The following is a 21,434-nucleotide window of genomic DNA, read 5'->3' as shown; positions in this document are numbered from 1 at the left end:
GTGAGGACTCCGACCTGGCCTTTCTCATTTGTAAAGTGAGCACACATATTTTACACTTGTACTGAGACTTATCAGTCCTTAATAGAAGAAAATCATCACGTATAGCTCCTAAAGCCCGCAAAAGCTGGAAGGAAGAGGGTCCATCTGCCAGTTTCCTGGCCTGATCAGTTTCATAGACAAAGAGGTACCCGGTCCTCTTGATCTGAAGTAAGTTACTTCATTTGGTGCTGTATGAAGGGCTTAGAAGGAGAATACAGAACCTGGGGTTCCATAGCAGTCTCTGTCAGTAATTCGCAGTAATTTCCTCAAGGCCTCAGTTTTCCTCTCTGGGAAGTAAGTGTTCTCCCGCTCGCTATTCAGGAGCTCCCAGCGCTGACATGCAATTATACAAGTTGTGTGCGCTGAGAGTGAAACAGCACCCAGTCCGTTGCTGTTATTCTCGTTATTTTATGGTCAATAGGATCTATATGGTGCTTCAGGCTCAACTGACCCAGGTTGTTGTTTCCCAGGAAAACCTGGACTTTTGTCCCGTGAAGAGGCTACCTGGTTGATTTGCAAAGTAGTTCTCTGCTGTTTCTCCACATCCTACCTCTGGTCTTCACCAAGGACACTGTCATCAGGCAAGTCAACCAGACCCCTGTTTGGATAAATTATTGTTATAATCCCCATAGGAGAGGATTCTTTGGGCCTTGTCCTAGGAAAAATTGTTAGAAAAATGAGCTGTGATCATGGTTGTTCCTAGTTTGCTGGTTACAATAGAGTCATGATTAGGAAAATTGGCTCTACTATAGACTAGAAGTCATGCCTTTTGATAAATCTGCATGTTGGTCGATCTAGAAAAGCCTTAATGTTACAAAGATCCCTACTATGTGCTTTCATAGTTCTGCAAACCCACTTGCTCATCATTGTTTGTAAGTAAATATTGGGACAATTTATTTAATTCAAGTCTGAAATAGAAGGACCTCCTGTCTGAGTTATTCATAGCTGTTGCTGTCACCCCCGGCAATCAGGTCACACCCCTTCAGTATCCTTTCTCAAGGTTGGTTATAGAGAGCTGCTTGGATCTTGTAGCTCTCACAAAGATCTCTCCCACACACACACATCAGCTGTGAGCAAGCCCAGCTCCCCCACACCTGGGCTGAGACAGACTTCAGTTGGAACTATGCTCTCTTGTCTAGGTTTTCCAGACTAGGTCAGGCCAGATTGCATGGTACAGAACTAACAAACACACACACCCAAAAAAAGAACAGTATGAGTCAGAAACGTCCTTTGTTCTCTGGGTCTGAGGAAGCTAATGGAAAGGAAAGGTTTGTTTTTCCCTTCAGGGCTCCTCATGGCTGCCTAGACCATGACGTCATCTCCTCTGGTGCTCTCCCACTCCGGGGCTCCTGGCTGTCTGTGGGCATGACCCTTTAACTCTCCTAGCAAAGTTCTGAAGGACAATTTATTTTTCTATTAAACTTTCCCCCACCCCACTCTCTAACACTATTATTGGGTCAACCAATCACTTAGCTTGGGCACAACCTACCAAAGTAGATTCTGTCTCAAACTGGGAGTGATTAGTCCCACATATAAACTAAGTTCCTAGAGATATCCCAGACCCCATAATTCCTCCCTCCCTCCCTCTCTCTCTTTCTTTCTTTTTTGAGACAGGGTCTCTCTGTGATAACTCTAGCTGGCCTGGAACACACTATGTAGACCAGGCTGGCCCAAACTCATAGAGATCCACCTGCATCTGCCTCCCGAGTGCTGAGTTTAAAGGCGTATGCCACTCCTAGCTAGACTCACTTCCCTTTGTAATTCTTGTCACAGCAGTTATAATTGTTTGGCTGGAGCCTCTGGCTCACCCCTGCATTGTCCTGGAAGCCCCATTCCCTCGCCTTCTCCCCACCTTTCTCTCCAAACCCTGCCACTCAGACAGTCTCTGAAAAAAGGAAAGATGCCAAAAAGCCCAGTTCCCTCATTCTTAATGGCTACTGCAACTTCCTTCCCTGAAGTTGCCTGCTGACCAAATCCCCACCTAACCACTCAGCTTTTGACCATACTTGGGCAAAAACCCATCTTGTGGTAGAAACATCATCACTCCTACAGCCTATAAAACTTTCCTACCTGTCTTGGGTGTGCAGCTTCTCTGGCCTCCATCTTTGGGATCCGAGAACCTGCCCAGGAGGAGTTGCTTTGCCCAATACCTGTTGTTATACTTTTTCAGTTCAACTTAATCTGGTTTACTGCATTGGCAGAGAAACTTATTATGGGGGTGGGCAGAAAACCCATTAGTAATGGGCTTTCTAAAAGTAAAGTAAAATCTGATCCATCTCTGCCTTGTAAACTGTAGGAGCTTCCCAGCATCATAGGATAGAAATGCAATGCAGGCCTCACTTCTGCTTTCCTGCTGGGGGTGGGCGGAAAGGTCTTTTCTTTTCATCCTCAAGCTGTGTCTTCCCTGGCCAGGCCAAGTGTCCCTACTGAGTGCTTTCATAGTTCCCCACACCTACTAACTTGTCATTCTTTTTTTTTTTTTTTGATTTTTTCAAGACAGGTTTCTCTTGCTTTGGAGACTGGCCTGAAACTCACTCAGTAGACCAGGTTGGCCTCAAACTCACAGAGATCCCCCTGCCTCTGCATCCCGAGTGCTGGGATTAAAGGCGTGCACCACCACTGCCCGCCCTAATTTGTCATTGTTTGTAAGTAAATATTGGTATGACTATTCATGTCTGAAACAGAAGACCTGTCTGAGCTATTCATAGCTTGTAGTAGTTATTCAGTATGAATGTGTAGACCAGGCACAAGCTCTTACAAAAATGGGGGAAGAAGGGATTATCTGCCTAACTGGAAAAAGACAAAGGTGGGAGCTGGTGAAGTTATTATTTTCCAAAAGACACACAGTCAGAACCAAATCCCTGCCCTGGGCGTGAACGATGATCATGGACAACACCAGTCCTACACCGCCTAGAACCTGCGGAGCTTGACTGGGAGCTAGCTTGGCCAGCCGGTCACACCTAATGGACTTTGATGAAATGGAGGTCAAAGTTTCAACACCAGAATTGAGTCATTTCCCAAAGTACAACACCTTTTTTTAAAAAGCTCCAAATACTTTTCAGATAACATCTGGCAAATGAAACACATTAAAATTTCCCCAGAAGTAAATTTGGAGGTTGGTAGTAAATTACGAGAAACTTTAAGGAAAATTATTTAGGAAGATTAGGAAGCTGATGAGCACAAGAATTGTCCTGGGAGGACAGTCAGTCAGTCACCTGAGGAGGAAGAGTCAGCCGGAGAGAGTAGGGAAACAAGGCTGAAGTTTTGAAGGGTTGGGGACACAGATGGAGAACAAGCAAGGACCCTGGGAGATATCCAGATCTAGTCATCCCAGATAGGATACCAATGGCAGACCAAAGAAACCATCCCATCAAGCATAGCTTGGTGAGCCAGCTCGTGGCAATTGCTTGCAGGAGTGACTCAAAGGCAGCTGCATCGCTAAAAAGCCAATCCCAGCGTGGGTGACAAATCAGGACAGTTGCATCCTGGAGCTCTAAGCCTAAATTGCAAGCGCCTCTATCAAAGACTGTCTTTCCTTCCTCAGAACTTATATATGAACTCTGTTGTTGTTGTTGTTTGTTTGGGGTGTTGTTTTGTTTTGTTTTGTTTTAAAACAGGGTCCTTCTACATAGCCTTGGCTGTCCTAGAACTCACTACATAGGCCAAGGCTGGCCTCATACTTAAAGAGATCCTCCTGCCTAAGGCATGCACCACCTGCATGGCCTTATATAAACTCTTTAGTAGCGACTTGGTATTGTAACTTTGTGAGCTTCCTGAGTCTTGTGAGTCACTCTCCCTCCAGGAAGGAATGTTTTAATTCAGACTTCACAACATGGGGTTGGGGAATGGAAGGGCCAGGCACACTAGAGTTATTGACATCAGAATCTTTGCTCAGGGATAGTGAAAAACTAGAAAGTGAATACTTATATATTCTGCATTCACATGGATGACAACAAAGAAAGAGGGAGGCCATCTTAGAAGGAAGACAGGTGGTCAGGGTTCCTGGTGGAGCAATCGCAGGAACTGCACTGGCACCATGGAATAGAAGGCAGAGGGAAGCCACACCTGAAATCGAGATGGGAATGACCAGAGGTTCAGGGAGACCCGGGACCAAAGGTAGAAGTTAAGAAGGGAGGTGAGAAGCAAGTGGAAGCAGAGGGGAGGGTGGACTCCCAGAATGTTCAGAAGGCAGAATTGCAGTGGATGGGCAGGAGCATACAGCCCCACTTTTCTGGGGTTGGAAATAATCACAGTGGGGTCTGAGCAGCTAGCCCTCCAGGGCTGTGATTCTACCCTGCCAAGCAGAGCAGTCAAGTACAATTAACCCAATATACAGACTCTGCCATCACCGTCCCTGGGCCTCTGAAGGTCCCTTTGGGCCATTAGCAACTGAACCTGATCTAGCTTAAGTAACAGAGAAATTAATGTGAGAAATCCACTAACATGTTCTGGGTCTGGACTTAGGGAACCAGCAAGTAAACACCTGCTGTGTGTATGTCTATCCTTATCCTCTTCGTGCTGTCTACCTACCCATGTGCCTGGCGAGCGCTAGCTACATAGTTCCTCCCTACATGAGCAGTCAGCTCATTGATCACCCTCATCCTGAGACCCCAAAGTTCCCATTTCTCAAGGAAGAACAGGAATGGCCACCTTGAGTCAGTGACTCCTCCATGCATGGCTGTCTGCCTGGGGTTGCGGTACTCCCAGAAGGGCCACTGCGGGCTGGCGCTTCCCGTGATCATTGTCAGCGACTTGTACCAGGTAAAGAGAGAAGGTCAGAGATTAGCCACAGGAAACCTGGGAACTACAGGCTAAGGAGACCCATGGGGTACCAGCCCTGTGGGCCCAGGTGGAAACCCCACTGTGGTTGTAAAGTCAAGAAGTGAGCCCCTGCAGGTGGCTGCTAGGAAGGCTTGGGGCAGCCTTCCTGCAATGTGTTTGCCCCAAGGTACAGCAGGCAAGGGGCAGGAGCAGGCAGCTTGTAGCCTCCTAGCGGGCCATAACACCACGACATACACTGCCCAATTCTGTTCTCAGAGCAAACGAAAAGTCTGTGAAGGAGGAACCCAATTTCTCAGGGAAGATGAGCCGGCCGTATGACTCGATGGACCCGAAGGTGATGGACGATGACATGCTCAAGGCAGCTGTTGGGGAGCAAGGCCCCCAGGAGGAGGCTGGGCAGCTAGCCAAGCAGGAGGGCATCCTCTTCAAAGATGTCCTATCCCTGCAGCTGGACTTCCAAAGTAAGTGTCCTGGGTACCAGGAGTGTAGCCTGGGGCAGCTAACTTTCTCTGCCCTGTTTCAAATCCCTAGATTTTAGAGTCAGGGATCAGTGCATGGGGTATTGGAACCCACCAGGCACAGGGATGGGAGTATGCATGCTGCATCAAATTTATCCAGAAGCTCCATAATTTGTCCACAATACTCCTGATTCTGAATAAGAACAGAAAAAATAAGTTAGGATTGGCCTGCTCCAAATTTAAGTGAGCCCCCAGGGACCATGTTTTCTCTATCGTCTGACTCCACACTGACTTGAAATGGAGTCCTTCATATGGAATGAAGTCCTTGGAATGGAGGGATCCCTTGTGGACCGAACCAAAGAGACCCCACATTTCTGGAGGGAGTGCTTGGGGGAATGGGTAGGGTGTCCAGAGAGAAAGGAAGTAGAAAGCCCTGAAGCAGGGAGGCACCTTGGGAGTGACAGGGCACTTACTGTCTCAGTGTCCCTATCTGTGAAACAGGAAGTAGCTCCTTGTCTAAGTGAGACAACATGTCCACAGTGCCTGGGTCATGCTGGAAAGCCAGTGAGTGTGACCCAGCAAGCCAGGACAGATGGAGTGAGAGGGAGGAGGGAGCTTAGCTTGGTACACATCTCAGAACTCGGGAGGCAGAGGCAGTAAGACCTCCAGTTCAAGACCAGATTGGGCTACACCGTGAGCCCCTGTCTCAAAAATATAAGGACTGAGCAGGGGGTGGCTGGTTCTGTGGTTTAGAGCACTGGCTGCTATTCCAGAGGATCTAGGTTCAATTCCCAGCACCCACATGGCAGCTCAGTCATCTGTAACTCCAGTCCCAAGGATCTAATGCCTTCTGGCCTCCACAGGCATTATATACATGTAGTACACAGACATATGTACGGGCCAAACCCCATATATATAAAATAAAAGTAAAGAAATATATATATATATATATATATATATATATATGAACTAAAAAAATTGTTCAGTGGTAGGAGGCTTATGATTCATGAGACTCAATCCCAATACTGCCAAAAAGAGGAGCAGGAGAAAGGAGGAGGTGGCCAAGGATCCTGAGCCCTCTGTTTTCTGAGTAGGTAAGGACCCAGAAAGTGACCTGACGTCTTAGGCCACAGCTGTCTAGGCATTTGGTCAACATCAAAGACACAGGGTCACTTGCCAAATCCTGGAACAGCCATGAGCAAGCAGACCTGGCCTTGAATAAGTCCATAGGACCCCTGGGTGTGGCCTCCAGGGATGTCCCAGAGCAGCAGCTTCCCTGGGAGGAGTGAATGAGGAGCAGCTACTTTCTATCCCCCCCTCCCCCTCCCCGCCTAATGGGCATTCTGCCAGTGCTGAGCAAGTGCTGAAGAGATGCCAGATGCTGTTCCAGGCACCCAGATTTAGCACAGTCCAAAAAACAAAGAACCTTACCTTTGTGGAGTTGGTGTGAGGGAGACAAAGAAGACAAGGAAATTAGATCATTACAGGCAGTATGTGTTGTGGGGGAAAGAAAGCAAAGAAAGGAGAAAAGGGAAATCAGAGTTGGGTGCAGTGTTTTCTACAGTGGCCAGAGCCTTGCCAAGGTGAGAGTTGAATAAATACTTAAGAAGATGAGGAAAGGAACCGTATGGAGATCTGATGGCATGTGTGTGTGTGTGTGTGTGTGTGTGTGTGTGAGAGAGAGAGAGAGAGAGAGAGAGAGAGAGAGAGAGAGAGAGAGAGAGAGAGAGAACAGCCAGTGGAAGGCCAAGAGGTAGGCCAGAGCCAGCCTGAGAAGACCTGCTGAGGAAGCCAGTGTGCAACAGGCCAGGGAGGTTATATCATCAGCAGGTGCTTGCCTTGGACAATGAAATGTATTTGGCTTTTATAATGAGTTAGGATTGCCAAGTATATTGAGTAGAAACAGGATAGAGTGGGACTTAAGTTCTCATAAACCCCTGCTGGTTCCATGCAGGGGCCGCGGAAAACCGGAATCCAGTGAGATGGCTATTACTGTGGTGCTGATGGCCTTGCTGAGGTGGTGGTCACAGAAGTGGAACCAGCTTCTGGGTGGGAGGTTCATCTGGAGCGGTCAGATATACCCTTGTTCACTGGGGTATTTGGGCCTTTCCATGTCACCTGCTGTTGCCTAAGGGCAAGCCAGGTACAGGTGCGTCATAGCCACCTACCTAAAGTGTCCTGGCTGGAAGCCACCCTAGCAAAGGGTGAGTCAGGGCCGGGTTTCAGCCTGTCAGACAGCAGGGCCACAGTAGGTGCCAGGAAAATCCAGACTAGAAATAGGAGGTGGATAAGAGCTTTGGGCTGAACTGAGTACCACTTCCAGAAATATGTAGAAACATAATCAGAATTAGTTTGGGAAATCTGGTAGCAAACAGAGACCTAAACAACAGATTCTTATACCACCTGTCCCTGAGGACATGGAGGAAATAGAAGGAACCACTCCAGCCACAACGGGAAAGCAATGGATAAATCAGAGGATCCTGTGTCCCCCAAGACCTGTGAAGGGTCAGAGTAGCCACACACACCGAATCTCAGAACCTCAGCAACAGACCCCATCTCTTGGATAAATGTGAGCTGTCACTAGAATTTTGTTTTGTATTGGAGATTGAAGCTGGGGCTTTGGACATGCTACCCAGGTGTTCTACCCCTGAGTTATGTCTCCAGACTTGTACCACCTTTTGCCTGGTGCCTGCAGAGGTCAGAAGGTGGTGTTGGATCCCCTGGGACTAAAGTTACAGATGACTGACTATAAACCACATGTGGGAGCCAGGAACCAAACCTGGGTCCTCTGCAAGACCAAACAAGGGCTCTTAACCACCAAGTTGTTTCTCCACCACCATACCTGCCCCAAGTTCTCTCTCTTTTTTTCATTTTGAAACAGGCTCTCACTGAGCTGGCTGACATTAAACTTGTTAGCCTCCTGGCTTAGCCTCCTGAGTAGTTAGGATTATAAGTCTCTAGCACTAGTCCCAGCTGGATCTTACTGCATACCCCAGGCTAGACTTGCAGTCTGATACAAGTGTGCACCCCATGCCAGGCTCTTAATAGTCCTTTGAAAACTGCCTTCACACCTAGATCATTTCATGTCTTTAAATGAGTATAGTCTAGACTAAAGTTTTGGAATAACAGGGCGTGATGGCTATTCTTGGTTGTCAACTTTACAACCTCTGGAATTAATTAGAACCCAAATGGCTGGGCACACCTGTGAGGGAATTTTTTCTTAATTAAATTATTTCAAGTGGGAAATGATATTTTTTTGTTTTTGTTTGTTTGGTTTGGTTTGGTTTGGTTTTCAAGACAGGGTTTCTCAGTGTAGCTCTGGTTGACCTGGAACTCACTCTGTAGACCAGGCTGGCCTTGAACTCACAGAGATCTGCCTGCCTCTGCCTCCTGAATGCTGGGATTAAAGGCATGTACTAATCCAGATCTTTTAGTCTGGGCCACACCATCAGCTGGTAGCCTATATAAGGACAAGGAAGCTCTTTTTTTTTTTTTTTTTTTTTTTTGCCTGCTTGCCCTTACTCTGCTGGCAAGTCTATTCCTTCACTGGCATTAGAACCCACTTCTTCAGGATTCCAGCATATACTGAAGACCAACTGAGGCATCCAGCCTTATGAACTGAACAACTATTGGATTCTTAGACCTTCTCTTTCCACTGTGGCTTCTAAAACTGAACTCAGGTCATCAGATCCCGCAGCAAGCACTTTACCTACTGTTCCATCCTTTCTTTCTTTCTTTCTTTCTTTCTTTCTTTCTTTCTTTCTTTCTTTCTTTTTCTTATTTTGAGACAGGTCTCACTTGTAGCCCTGGCTGAACTGGTTATGTAGATCAGGCTTCCAACTCACAGAGCTCCACCTGCCTCTGCCTCCTGAGTGTGACAGCCATTGTTGGACTAGCTGGACCACAGCCTGTAAGCCATTCTAATAAATCATGTGTGTGTATACATATATGTATGTATGTATATACACACACACACATATATATACATACACACATACATGCTAAGAGCCAGTGTTCTATCTCTAGGTCATATATAAAAAGTACCCTGAGTAGGCATTTGGATATATAAACTTTGTGTGTATATATTGTATGTATATGAGTGCACATGCATGCACACACATTTAGAGACATATTTATTTATTTATTTCTGTTCCTCTCTGTGTCTAATACAGAAGGCTAGGGCAATAGCTCAGCAGTTAAGAGCTCTGACTGTTTTTCTAGAGGACCTGGGTTCAATTACTAGCACTCAGTGGTGGCTCACAACTGTCTGTAACTCCCGTTCTAGGGGATTTGACACCCTCTCCTGACCTTTAAAGGGCATTGCACATAGCACACACAAGGTATATATACATACATGCAGGCAAAACGCATATACATTTAAAATAAAAATAAAGGCAGGGTTGTTTTTTCAGTTTTGGAAAAGGCATAAAAACAAATAGAGTTCTTTACGCTATATTTGCACACAGCAGCAGGACTGTGTGGCTTACGAGGAAAGCTGGGAAGCGCTGGATTTGTTCTGCTGACCTCTAAGCCTTACATACTCAATATGGGCTTCTTTATACTATTCAGAATGCTTCTTGCTTCCAGTGATAAAAGTCAAGCTTTGGCTGTTGTGACCTGCCAGGGAAGGAATGGCAACATGGCCAGGGTGAGCCCTCTAACTGTATTGCAGGGCCTCTTTGCTGCCAGGCTGTCTGGGCCCTGCTTTCTGGTGTATGAGTGATCATCCCAGCAGCTGCTGTTTTATGCTCTCACACCTATAGATATTCTATGAGGTGTTTGGAGATGGATTTTTTTTTTTTAATTTGCTGGTCTAACTAGCATGGTGATGCAAGCCTTTAATCCCAGCACTTGGGAGGCAGAGGCAGGCAAACCTCTGTGAAGGCTGAAGCCAACCTATTCTACATAGTGAGTTCCAGGACAGTCAGTATTATATAGTGAGACCCTGACCCAAGAAAAAAGAAAAAGGAAGTAAGAAAGGAAAGGAGGGGAGGGGAAGGGAGGGGAGGGGTGGGGAGGGGAAGGGAGGGGAGGGGAGGGGAGGGAAAGGAAGAATGGAAGGGAAGGGAAAGGAAATTGCAGGTCAAAGGGCACAGATGGTAAATATTCCAATAAATGTTACAAAATGGCCTTTCAGAAGTAAAAGCAATTAAGTGACCCTCCCACCGTGCCAGCCCCTGCTTGTAACCTGTGTTCCAAGGTAGATCTGTTTCCTCAGGAACCCCAGCCCAGTCCTTGGGGCAGTGTGGGTCTCCTGCCCTGAGCAGGCCCAGCCCACCTCCACACAGACACCTGTCACATCAGACCTCTCTGATCCTCCTCAGTGGCCCTGGTGACAGTGCTGGTCCTACACTCACATGCTCCTCCCCAGGGGCACTCTACGGAAGGCAGAGAGCTGTGGACATCTGTGGACACCATCTGAGTACATTTCAGTCTGCCAGGGCCCTGGCAGGAAGCCCCAGCCTTAGTCAAACCTGGGCTCTCTGCTTGTTTCAGACATCCTCCGCATAGATAACCTCTGGCAGTTTGAGAACCTGCAGAAGCTGCAGCTGAACAACAACATCATCGAGAGAATCGAGGGCCTGGAAAACCTCACGCACCTGGTCTGGCTGGGTAAGGCCTGGCTCTGCTCTGCCTTTGTTAATGGCGGCCCACTGCCAAGGACATCCATCGCCTCCCCACAGAACAATCGCAGTGACACTCGGCTGCCAGCCAGTTGTTAGCCCAGGCGCAGCAGAAATGCCCTGTCTGTTAGGAGCAAGAAAGTGACAGTCTGTTCAAAGCCTGGGGCTTATGCTGGGCATAGCCTGTCAAAGACGGGCTGCTACATACCGGGCAGATTACTCCATCCCACCTGCCATCCTCTCAGGTTGGTGGGCACTGAGGCAGCCCTGGACTGGCATTCACATTGGTACAGGTGAACAGCTGGCCATAATAATGAGCACAGAACATAGCCGTGTGCTGATTGTGGCCTGCTTACGCTTCATATGACTTAACTTGATCCATGCACCATCCCCATCATTACAATTAATAAACCAAGGTGACAACAAGTTAAATGAGGGTCACAGGTTCCCTTGTAAATCTCTATTTGGTTCTAGAACTTTTGGCTTCACTGTCAAGGTCACTGGGGCTTGACCACTTAGATGCCTCCCCATCTAGTGAGAGGCAGGAGAGCTTCTAAAAGACAAAAGAGGACAAGCTGAAAGCCCCTTAGAAACATCTGACTTAGCCCCCACAGTGGTCCTGGGAGGTGCTTAATGGCTGTTATTATCCAATCCAATGGCAACGGAGGTAAGGCTCAGAAGAGCATGGGCAAGCAGCAGCGGAGCTAGGCTAATCCCACTCCTGCCTGTCTCAGCCCAAGGCACATGTTCCTCCATCTTGTCAGGCTTCCAGGGGCCATGAATACAGCTCTCAGCCTGCAAAACACTCTCAGCTGTCTTTGTGCTGACACTGCAAGCCACAGTAACCCCACTGGTGGGCTTAAGGGGCCACTTCACAGATGCAGCCCCTGCAGCTCCAAGAGGCTGACTAGCCAGGCAGAGTTGTGTGCTGCAGGTGGTAGAAGCAGACAGAACCGAGTCTTTTGACTGTGGGGTCCAAGTCTCCTGTTCAGGCACCCTTTGCTCTACCCTAGTTCTCATTAGCTCGGGTTCCTGGTCTGTGGGGTCCATCTGCATGGCTAGGAGTCACCCATCTCTATAGGAGGTGAAATCAGTACCTCAACAGTGGGACAGGTGCTCACACCAGCCCAGGTTCTGGGCAATGCCCGATACCAGGAGCCAGCAGGCCTACCTGCCTCTTGGAGTAAAGCCATGGATCCTACAAGAGCACCTGCTTACCCGTTTACCCAGAGGAAGATTTGTATACTAACCACACTACCCTCCTGACCCAAAGCTTCTACTTCCTGACTGATCAAAGAGAAAGACTCCATACCCCCACCTGCAGGTGTCAGAGGACATGCATGCCAACATGGGGCAGATGGAAATACCAAGCACATGAGAAGCAGCCTTGCTAGAATGTTCACCAATACAAAGGAAAGGCCATCTCCCAGCTCTGCCCCCAACTACACCGCTTTAGACCCGCTACTGGGTGTTCTCATTCCAGAACTGACAAGACTGAGAAGTCTTCCCCGTCAGAGGGGAGCTGGAAGAACTGGGGAGATGATAGGCAGAAGGCTGCAGCCCACAGTACAGCCAACACTCCTGGAGTCCCTGAGGAGAGCTGGCGCCTCGGCTCTATGTCACTCCAAGAGCTCTAAGCAGCCTGGTGGTTTTGCTTCAGGACCATCCCTCCTCTAACCCTCAGAGTCCTCCTTTCCAGATTTGTCCTTCAACAACATCGAGGCCATTGAGGGGCTAGATACCCTGGTCAACTTGGAGGACCTCAGCTTGTCCAACAACCGGATCTCCAAGATGGACTCTCTCGATGCCCTGGTGAAGCTGCAAGTGCTGTCGCTGGGCAACAACCAGATTAGCAACCTAATGAATGTGAGTACCAGGCTGGGACCCATACCACAAATGCAAGACCACAGGGTCGTGGGCTGCGCCAGAGCAAAGGTGTGTGGTGGTAGACACAGTACACCCTTTTCCTAAAAAGATAAAACATCCAAATTATTCCGCAAGGGATTTGAAAACATGGAAAGACCATGCTTAACCTGACAAAACTTTCTCTGGGTACCAAGTTGTGTGGCCTCAGCTTTAGTCCTATTCTTGCTGAGTCTCATCCTTAGGTGACAAACCTTTACTGATGTGAAGTACATACTGGATGTGGGGCATTGCTTCTGTGCTTAGGGAGACAGAAGTGGCAATGTATGGTCCTTTTGGGGTTAACCAGTTGTACCCATTTAATCTAGACAGAAGTGACAGGAAGTTAGTGTCTCAAGTAACAATGAAGCTATCCCTGTGGATGGTAGGAGAGCAATCTAGGTACTAAGATGTGTCTATATGACAGCTGACACTGTTGAGAGGTAGACTGCCCCCAGTAAACATCACAGTGGGCTCCCAGTAGGGAGATACAGCCGAGACTGGTAACTACCGAGTGCTATGTCAGAGGTGACCCCAACGCTTCTCCAGCTTAGACATCAGTCCACGGCTATCTGATAACTTTCTCTTTTTTTTTTCGAGACAGAGTTTCTCTGTAGTTTTGGAGCCTGTCCTGGAACTAGCTCTTGTAGACCATGCTAACCTCAAACTCGCAGATATCCGCCTGCCTCTGCCGCTGAGTGTTGGGATTAAAGGCGTGCGCCACCACCGCCCAGCTGTCTGATACCTTTCAACACTCCATTTCCGCATATATCAATCAGTTGGCCTGGCTTTAGTCCCAACCATACACATGAACAGAGAGAGTGAGCCAATGCAATGAGTTACTGCCCACACTTAACTTGGTGTCTTGGCTGTTCATCAAAGCCAAACCGGAGAGGCAGCATAGTCTTTCCTTTGCATGTCAGGCATGTAAATCTAAGCCCCCGTGAGGTGCAAGCCTTCCACTGCTTAGTTTTACCTGTCAAATAGAGGTGACAGTAGCCCACCAGCTTAAACTCTACGTGAGACGATAAAAGTAGTAGGTGCTAGGAGAGGTTGTTCTCTCTTCCTCTTCCTCCTTCTCCTCCTCCCCTCCTCCCCCCTCTCTTGTCTGTGTACCCCACTGTAAGCCTTAAAGTCATGTCCTTCCAGCCTCTGCCACCTGAATGCTGGATTACAAGTGAGCACTCAGCTTTGGAGCTGGTTTTTAACACATAGAGGCCTGTTGTGGCTGATCTCTGCCAAAGTCAGAGATGAAAGTCAACCTGATTCCAGTTCCTTCAAAGATATGAGAAGCAGGGTGTCAGGGTGTGGTGGTGCATGCCCTAGATCCTAGCACGCTCAGGCAGAGACAATTCCAGGACAGCCAGGATTAGATAGTGAGACCCTGGAGAGAGAGAGAGAGAGAGAGAGAGAGAGAGAGAGAGAGAGAGAGAGAGAGAGAGAGAGAGAGGGAGAGAGAGAGGGGTGGGGTAGCGAGTGGGAGAGGAGAGGAGAAGGCTCTAGATCTTCCTCTCTCTCTCTCCTCCCCTCTAGAGAGAGAGAAAGCCTTCCATCTAGCCATCTAGCCAACGAAGGAAAAGGTGAGTGAGCCGCAGCTAGCGAGGCACCTGGGAGAGCCTGCATGGGAGTCAAGGGTGTGCAGGCAGCCTGGGAGCTGAGGTCTTGTTGCAGACAGCAGCATGGAGAGGAGTATCAGCATGAGGCATGTCCAGGGCAGAAGGACATCCACCACTGCCAGGGTAGACTTGAGGGGGTCATGTGAATGGTTAATCGAGCATAGTACCACCTAAAAGGGTAGCGCCTGAAAGAAGAGCTGGGCTCCAGCTGGCTGGAAGCAAAACTCAGGCAGGGACTTGAGTGCAGGTGGTTTGCCTGGGAGGAGACTTCTGGAAGCTAGCGTGGACTGGTGGGGAAAGGGACAGTTAGCATTGACTGTTGCAGAGATTACTGCTACCAGTGATAGGGACTTGATTCTAGTGGGCTTCAGGAATGTCTAGAATGCCTTCCCAGCAGGACTCCTTAATTGCTGGAGCCTGTCTGAGGACTGGTCTTCAATTCTGTCCCCAAGCAGCTAGGGTCAGTCCATGGAGGTGGGCCTCTGAGGCCATGGAGACCTTGCTGACACAGGAGCCAGCAAAGGGGAGTGCTGCCGGGAGAAGTCTGTCCCAGCTGGAGTCAGAAGTAAGCAAAATATCTGCCACAAACAGGGCACTTGGTGCATGGTTAGAGGCAGAGCGGAGGAAGGGCTTATCAACAGGACTTGGGCTCGGCCATCCTTGCCATTTTTTTTTTTCTGGCTGTTTGTCCTTATGGAGTCCTTGTTTGTATATGGCAGGGCAGAGAGAGGGAGAAGTCTCTTCTCCACTGTCAGTGTTTCTTGGGTCTCTAGGCTATTGCAGGCTCTGTACCCTACCCTCAGACCATGTCATGTGTGAGCATAGCCAGCTGGGTGGCTCAAGTGAACAGCGGAGTAAATCAAGCATTGATTTGTCATTAGTATTGAAGTCTGCCTGGTAAGGGCCAAACCCCTGAGGATGTTTAGTTTCAGAGGTTTGCTGGGTACAACAGGTCAGCGCAATCAAACTCACCAGAGCCCTTCCCAAACTCGAGCCCCAGTTATCCAGTCCCCTCCCTTCTCTGTGAGATGGGGAGCCCTAGCCCTGCCCAGCAGGGTGACCAAGGAAGGCCTGGAAGGTGTGGCTAGTGGAGTCAGCCAGTGTTAGCTGCCACTTACCAGCTGTCTGACATTGAACTAGTGACTTAGAATTCTCTGTGTCCATTCACACATCTATAAATGTGATTAATAGTAGACCACAGGGTTGTTGTGAAGACTGAGTCATGTTGCGGTACTATATTCCTAATGCAGGACCCAGCACATAGTACATACAAAAATGATAAGCACGCAGGAATTTCCAGGTTCTGGATTAATCCCAAAAAGCCCTTTTGTTTTCTTTCTTTCTTTCTTTCTTCCTTCCTTCCTTCCTTCCTTCCTTCCTTCCTTCCTTCCCTCCTTCCTTTCTTTCTTCTTTCTTTTTAAAAATTTATTTGTGTTTTAGTACTGCTAGGGATTTAATCCAGGGACTTGTGCATGCAAGGCCCATGCGATACCACTGATCCAAGACTTCCAGCCTCAAACCTTGGTGTTGAACATTTAGCTTCAATCTCTGCCTTAGTGTATCTTGCACCTGGGATCTCAGTGTGAATCATCATCTTTAAAGCACTGGAAACTTTAATGGAGCTGAGGTCTTCCCCAGACCTAGACAAAAGAAGATGGAGAGGTTATGGAGGCTGCATCGGAATGCCCCACTTGCTGGGCGGTGGTGGTGCACGCCTTTAATCCCAGCACTTGGGAGGCAGAGGCAGGCGGATCTCTGTGAGTTCGGGGCCAGCCTGGTCTAAAAGAGCTAGTTCCAGCATAGGCTCCAAAGCTACAGAGAAACCCTGTCTCGAATAAACAAAAACAAGCAAACAAAAACCCAGAATGCCCCACTCTCAGCCAGAGGCTTTAGTGTTCCATGCTTCCCTGCAGCAGCTGGGCAGGGTGAAACCTCATTGCTCTCTCCAGTGGTGTACTGGGTACCAAGCTTTTTGTCAATATTCTAAATGTACTTATAGCTTACCTCTAAAGGAAGAGAAAAACAGTTCACCCTGGAAAAGAACACGCAAGATACCTAAGCTATCTAGGCCAGGTGTTCTATGGCCTAAAGGCCTTAGAGACCTGGTACCTCCTTCACCTAACCAGGCAATATTCCTTTCTGTGGCTTGACCCGGGCAACTGGCTTCTTTGTCTTAGGTCTTTCCTATTCATCTGACAGCTAACTACACACTGTTTTGTGATTTATTTATTTGTTGAGCTTATTTTTAGTACCTGCTGATTGCGTTAAAAACGCAGATAAGTAATCCTAACTCAGAGCACCAGAAGCCTCAGTTCTACTTCCTCTTCCCCACTCCTGAGCTGCTTCTGAGTTCCATGAGTGAGCCTCCGGGCATCCTGTATGTTCAAGCATATGTGTGGCTGTCACGTTTGTCCAGCTGTCCTCCAGGCACCTCCTTCAACTGACCGCTCCTCCTGCAGTCAACACAGCATGGTTGCCAACATAGCAGGCGGATCCACCCCTCCACTGCGTCACTCATCCTGTGGCCCTGGTTCTCTAGGGTGGCAGTCAAGGTTGTTTCCAACTGGTGCCATTGCATGCAGGACGTAGTGTGTGTCTGTGATGTAGCAGAACAGGGTCCTCTACATCTGCACCAATCCAGTCCGTCTGTAAGGTAAACTCCTGGAGTCGGGCTGCTAGATCAGAGGGCATCGTGCCTCTTTGCCAAACTTCTCTAGTGAACCAGAACTGTTTACAGCCACCTACCCCAGAAGGGGCTGCCTGCTCATGCCAACCAGAACTGTTTACAGCCCCCACCCCCCCTGCCAGAAGGGGCTGCCTGCTCACCCTTACCTACTACTACACATTTGTCAGCAGCTTTTTCTCTCTTTGGCTAAAAGATGTAAAAGGGCTCTGACTTGAAAACTCTTTTATCAATTAAACCAATTAAACCAGATACTGCCTTCCTCCATAAACAAGACTCCAGTAGCTTCCGTAGTTCTTAGAACCCATCTAAATTCTTGCCGAAAGCCTACGTGGTCTTCCAGGAAGCAGCCTCTGCTATTGTCTCCCCACGTATCTTACGTCCTACCTGTCCCCTCCCCACTACTCTGCAGCCACCTCAGCTAAGTCTTGTTGGTGGCTATGCCAAACTCTCTGCTGCCTCAGGGCCTTTGGCTTCTCTGAAGGTGCTCCCCCTGCTTTTCCATGGCTGGGTCTGAAGGTTTCTATTGCTGTGACAAAACACCATGACCAAAAGCAACTTGGGAAGAAGAGGGTTTATTTGTTCACACATCCACATCGCAGTCTGTCATCGAAGGAAGACGGGGCAGGAACTCAAGGCAGGAGTCTGGAGGCAGGAGCTGATGCAGAGGCCGTGAGAAACCTTACCGCCTGGTGCACAGTGTTTCAATGTTGCTGTCATGCAAGCACAAGCCAAATGGTCGATCTCCCCATTTTACTAAAACCAAAGCAGAGGAAGGATAAGCAGCACCCAGGGGAATGCTCTTCTAGCTGTTGTCCAGTGAATGAAAGGTGAGCCAGAAATCCAGCTCCACTTAGCGTAGGAGACTTAGGACCTCCATGTGGTTTTACTGTCCAAAACATCACCCTTTGGTAAGTGATCACTCATTCAGTGACTGTTGTGCACCTTGTTGACTGCTTCTCATAGTTCCTGTCATTTGCCTTCTGATGACACACTCCATCATTCTGCCCATTGTATAGAGGAGGGACTCAAGGCTCACACACTAGACGGATCATTTGCCAAAAGTCACTCAGCTAGGATTTGAGCTGTCCTTGTTCCATTCTGAAAACTTGTGGCTGGTCTCAGGACTGAAGTCTGACTCAGTAGCCACAAGCCGTCACCCATCTGTGTGGAAGGCGTCCTGGGCAGGCTGTAGACTCAGGAAGGGTGTAGCGGGGAGGAACTGTCTTGTGTTACTCCAGTTCCGTGGCAGACCTCTGTTCCCCACTCCTCAGGTCATCTACCTGCGCCGGTTCCCATGCCTGCGAACACTCAGCCTCGCTGGGAACCCCATTGCCGAGTTAGAGGAGTACAAGATGTTCATCTATGCCTATCTTCCTGACCTGGTGTACCTGGACTTCCGGCACATTGATGAGCAGGTGGCAAGTGTCCAGGCTCTTTTCCTGGTTCTGCTATACAGTCTTTAGAGAGACAGTGAGGACATCTCCCCATCCATGGTTAAGAGAAGATGATTCCTGGCTGAGTCCTCTCCCCACCTGTGCGCATCTATTCCAGCAGTGGCTTCCTGCAGGCCCAGGCCCCTTTTACATTTCACCCCAGGGCTACCGGGCAGCTGTGGTCTGTTTTCCAGGTGAAGACTTTAAGGACAGTAAAGGAAGGTGAAACAATTCACCCACAGTCTCCAAGTCAGTTAGGGTCAGTCGAGGAGTTGGCTCCAAGAAGCTGGTCTTTCAGCCCCATTCTAGCCCAGCTATTGTGTGTGTGTGTGTTTGTGTGTGTGTGTGTGTGTGTGAGAGAGAGAGAGAGAGAGAGAGAGAGAGAGAGAGAGAGAGAGAGATTTCCCTCTCTCTACTGCCTGCCTCTGTGCCCTCTCTCTTGCCATAAATGAGTGTTTCTCCTGCTGCTCCCTCTGTGCATATGGTTCAGTGTGTGAGGCCTTTAGTAGAAAGAATACAAAGTCTTTCTGTATCAGGTGCCTGGAAACCCAAAGGCTGCTGACCTGCCGGGTTCTTCCCATAGGAAGTTGTGCACCTCTTCTGAGAAAGAAGAACCTGTATTTGCCATGCTGAATTCAGGGGGTACCCAGGAAAGGCTATCTGAACAGAGGAGAGGGCTAGCCCCAGTGTCTACCCTGATCCTCTACAGCCTACACAGAGAGCCAAACTCTGAGGAACAAGCTGGCACCAAAGTCAAGTCTTGTTCTGTTCACAGAAATAAGAGGAGTTAGAGCGCTTCTTCCCACCCCCACAGACTTCTCTGTGACAGTGTGAACCTGAGTATCTTGTTCTTTGGTTTTATTTGTATTTTTGAGATCACAGTCTCCTGCAGTCCAGGCTGACCTTGAATTCACTATATAGCCAAGAATAACCTTGAACTCCTGATCCTTCTGCCTCAGTTTCCCAAGTGCTAAGATAACAAGGATACAATGGCTGGCTCTGAGATTTTTATTTCAGAGATTTTTTTAAAGTTATTTTTTATTTTATGTGCATTGGTGTATTACCTGCATGTATGTCTGTGTGAGGGTGTCAGAAGCCTTGGTGCTGGAGAGTTACAGACAGGCATGAGCTGTCGTGTGGGTGCTGGGAATTGAACATGGATCCTTTGAAGCCAGTGCTCTTAACCACTAAGCCATCTCTCCAGCTCCAATTCTGAAAGTGTGTGTGTGTGGGGGGGGGGTGTTTCAAAACAGGGTTTCTCTGTGTAACTCTGGCTGTCCTGGAACTTGCTCTATGTAGCAGGCTGGCCTCAAACTCACAGAGATCTGCCTGCCTTTGCCTCCCGAGTGCTGGGATTAAAGGTGTGCACCACTACTGCCCAGCCAATTCTGAGATTCTTAAATTCAATGGACAAGATGGCACACTCCTCTAACCGCAGGAGTTGGGAAATTGAGGCAGGAGGATCAATAGTTTGGGCTCATCTTCAGCTATTCTAACTGTCTCAAAAAACTGAAAACCAAGCAAGCAAGCACCCCCTTTAAGCCTTGGTCTCATCTCAGAGTGAGGTTCCTAAAGTTTTCTTCTTGTAGACCCTTTTTGCCTGAAAAAAACTTAACATATGTAGGTAAATACATATGCAAATCAAACATTTATTGATAATAAATCATAAGCAAGTTTATTTTGAAACAATTCTTTGGTACATATAGAATGTTACCACCTATTAAAGGTGATAGCTTGGTTAGCAAAGTGCTTGCCACACGTTTGATTTCCAAAAACCATATTAAAAACCAAGTGTGAGGGACTAGAGAGATGACTCAGTGGTTAAGAGCACTGGCGGCTTTTCCAGAGGACCCGGGTTCAATTCCCAGGACCCACCTAGTGCTTCACAATCACCTGTAACTACAGCCCTAGGGGAATCCAACGCCCTCTTCTGACCTCTGTGTGACTGCATGCATGTGGTACAGTGTTGCACTGACATCACTGAGGCAAAAACACTCATACACATAAAATAAAAATAAATGAAATCACTGGGCAGTAGTGGTACACGCCTTTAATCCCAGCACTGGAAGGCAGGGGCAGGAGAATGTCTATGAGTTTGAGGCCCGCCTGGTCTACAGAGTGAGTTCCATGATAGCCAGGGCTGTACAGTAAAATCTTGTCTCAAAATATGCCCCCCCCCCAAAAAAAGGTAAAAAAATTGAAAATCCCAGTGCTGGAGAAGCAGAGACAGGAGTATGCTAGAACTCAGCCAGTCTAGCCCACTGGACAAGCTCCATAGCAGGGAGAGGCCCTGTCTCAAAGACAAGATGGATGGCTCCTGAGTAACAAAAACTCTGCCCCCCCATAAGCTCATGTGTGCACCCATCCTGCAACACACACACACTAGACAAAAGCACATTTGCGTACTAATGAGATGAAGGTGGTTGCTTATTTTTACATAAAAATTAAATCTTGGTGAATCTAGAGAGATTGCTCAGCAGTTAAGAGCACTGACTGCTCTTCTAGAGAATCCAGGTTTGTTTCTCAGCCCCTACACAGTGACTGACAACCCTCTGTAACCAGTTCAGGGGCTCCAACATCCTTTTCTGACCTTCACACCACTGCATGCATATGGCTCACAGACATACATGTTGACAGTGCATCCGTGCACATAAAATAAAAAGGAATAAATCTCAAAATTTTTAAATTAAACAACTGGAGAAATGGCTCAGCAGTTAAGAGCACTTGCTGCTCTTGCAGAGGACCTAGGTTCAGTTCCAGCATACAGATGGAGGCGCATAGCCATCTATAACTGAATCCCTTCCAGTTCCAGGGGATCAGACATCCTTTTTTTTACCTCATATGGTGCACATCCGTGCATGCAGGCAAAATATTCATACACACAATAAATGAAA

At 48.1% G+C, this 21,434-nt stretch overlaps 1 protein-coding gene across 1 annotated transcript in view; it reads left to right on the top strand.

The window, feature by feature from the left end:
• The first annotated feature begins 2,609 nt into the window (after positions 1–2,609).
• Drc3 (dynein regulatory complex subunit 3) overlaps positions 2,610–21,434 on the top strand; it is a 36,782-nt gene continuing 17,957 nt past the window's right edge. Inside the window, exons 1-5 of the mRNA XM_038326034.1 lie at positions 2,610–2,684; positions 5,077–5,282; positions 10,776–10,892; positions 12,603–12,769; positions 18,379–18,529. Of these exons, the coding sequence (XP_038181962.1) occupies positions 5,123–5,282; positions 10,776–10,892; positions 12,603–12,769; positions 18,379–18,529 (595 nt within the window). The 5' untranslated portion in view covers positions 2,610–2,684; positions 5,077–5,122. The remainder of the gene's footprint in view (positions 2,685–5,076; positions 5,283–10,775; positions 10,893–12,602; positions 12,770–18,378; positions 18,530–21,434) is intronic.

This window comes from Arvicola amphibius, chromosome 4, assembly GCF_903992535.2.
Source record: "Arvicola amphibius chromosome 4, mArvAmp1.2, whole genome shotgun sequence".
Lineage (NCBI taxonomy): Eukaryota > Metazoa > Chordata > Mammalia > Rodentia > Cricetidae > Arvicola > Arvicola amphibius.
Note: the sequence above shows the minus strand (reverse complement) of the source record. Positions and strands in the feature narration are given on the sequence as shown.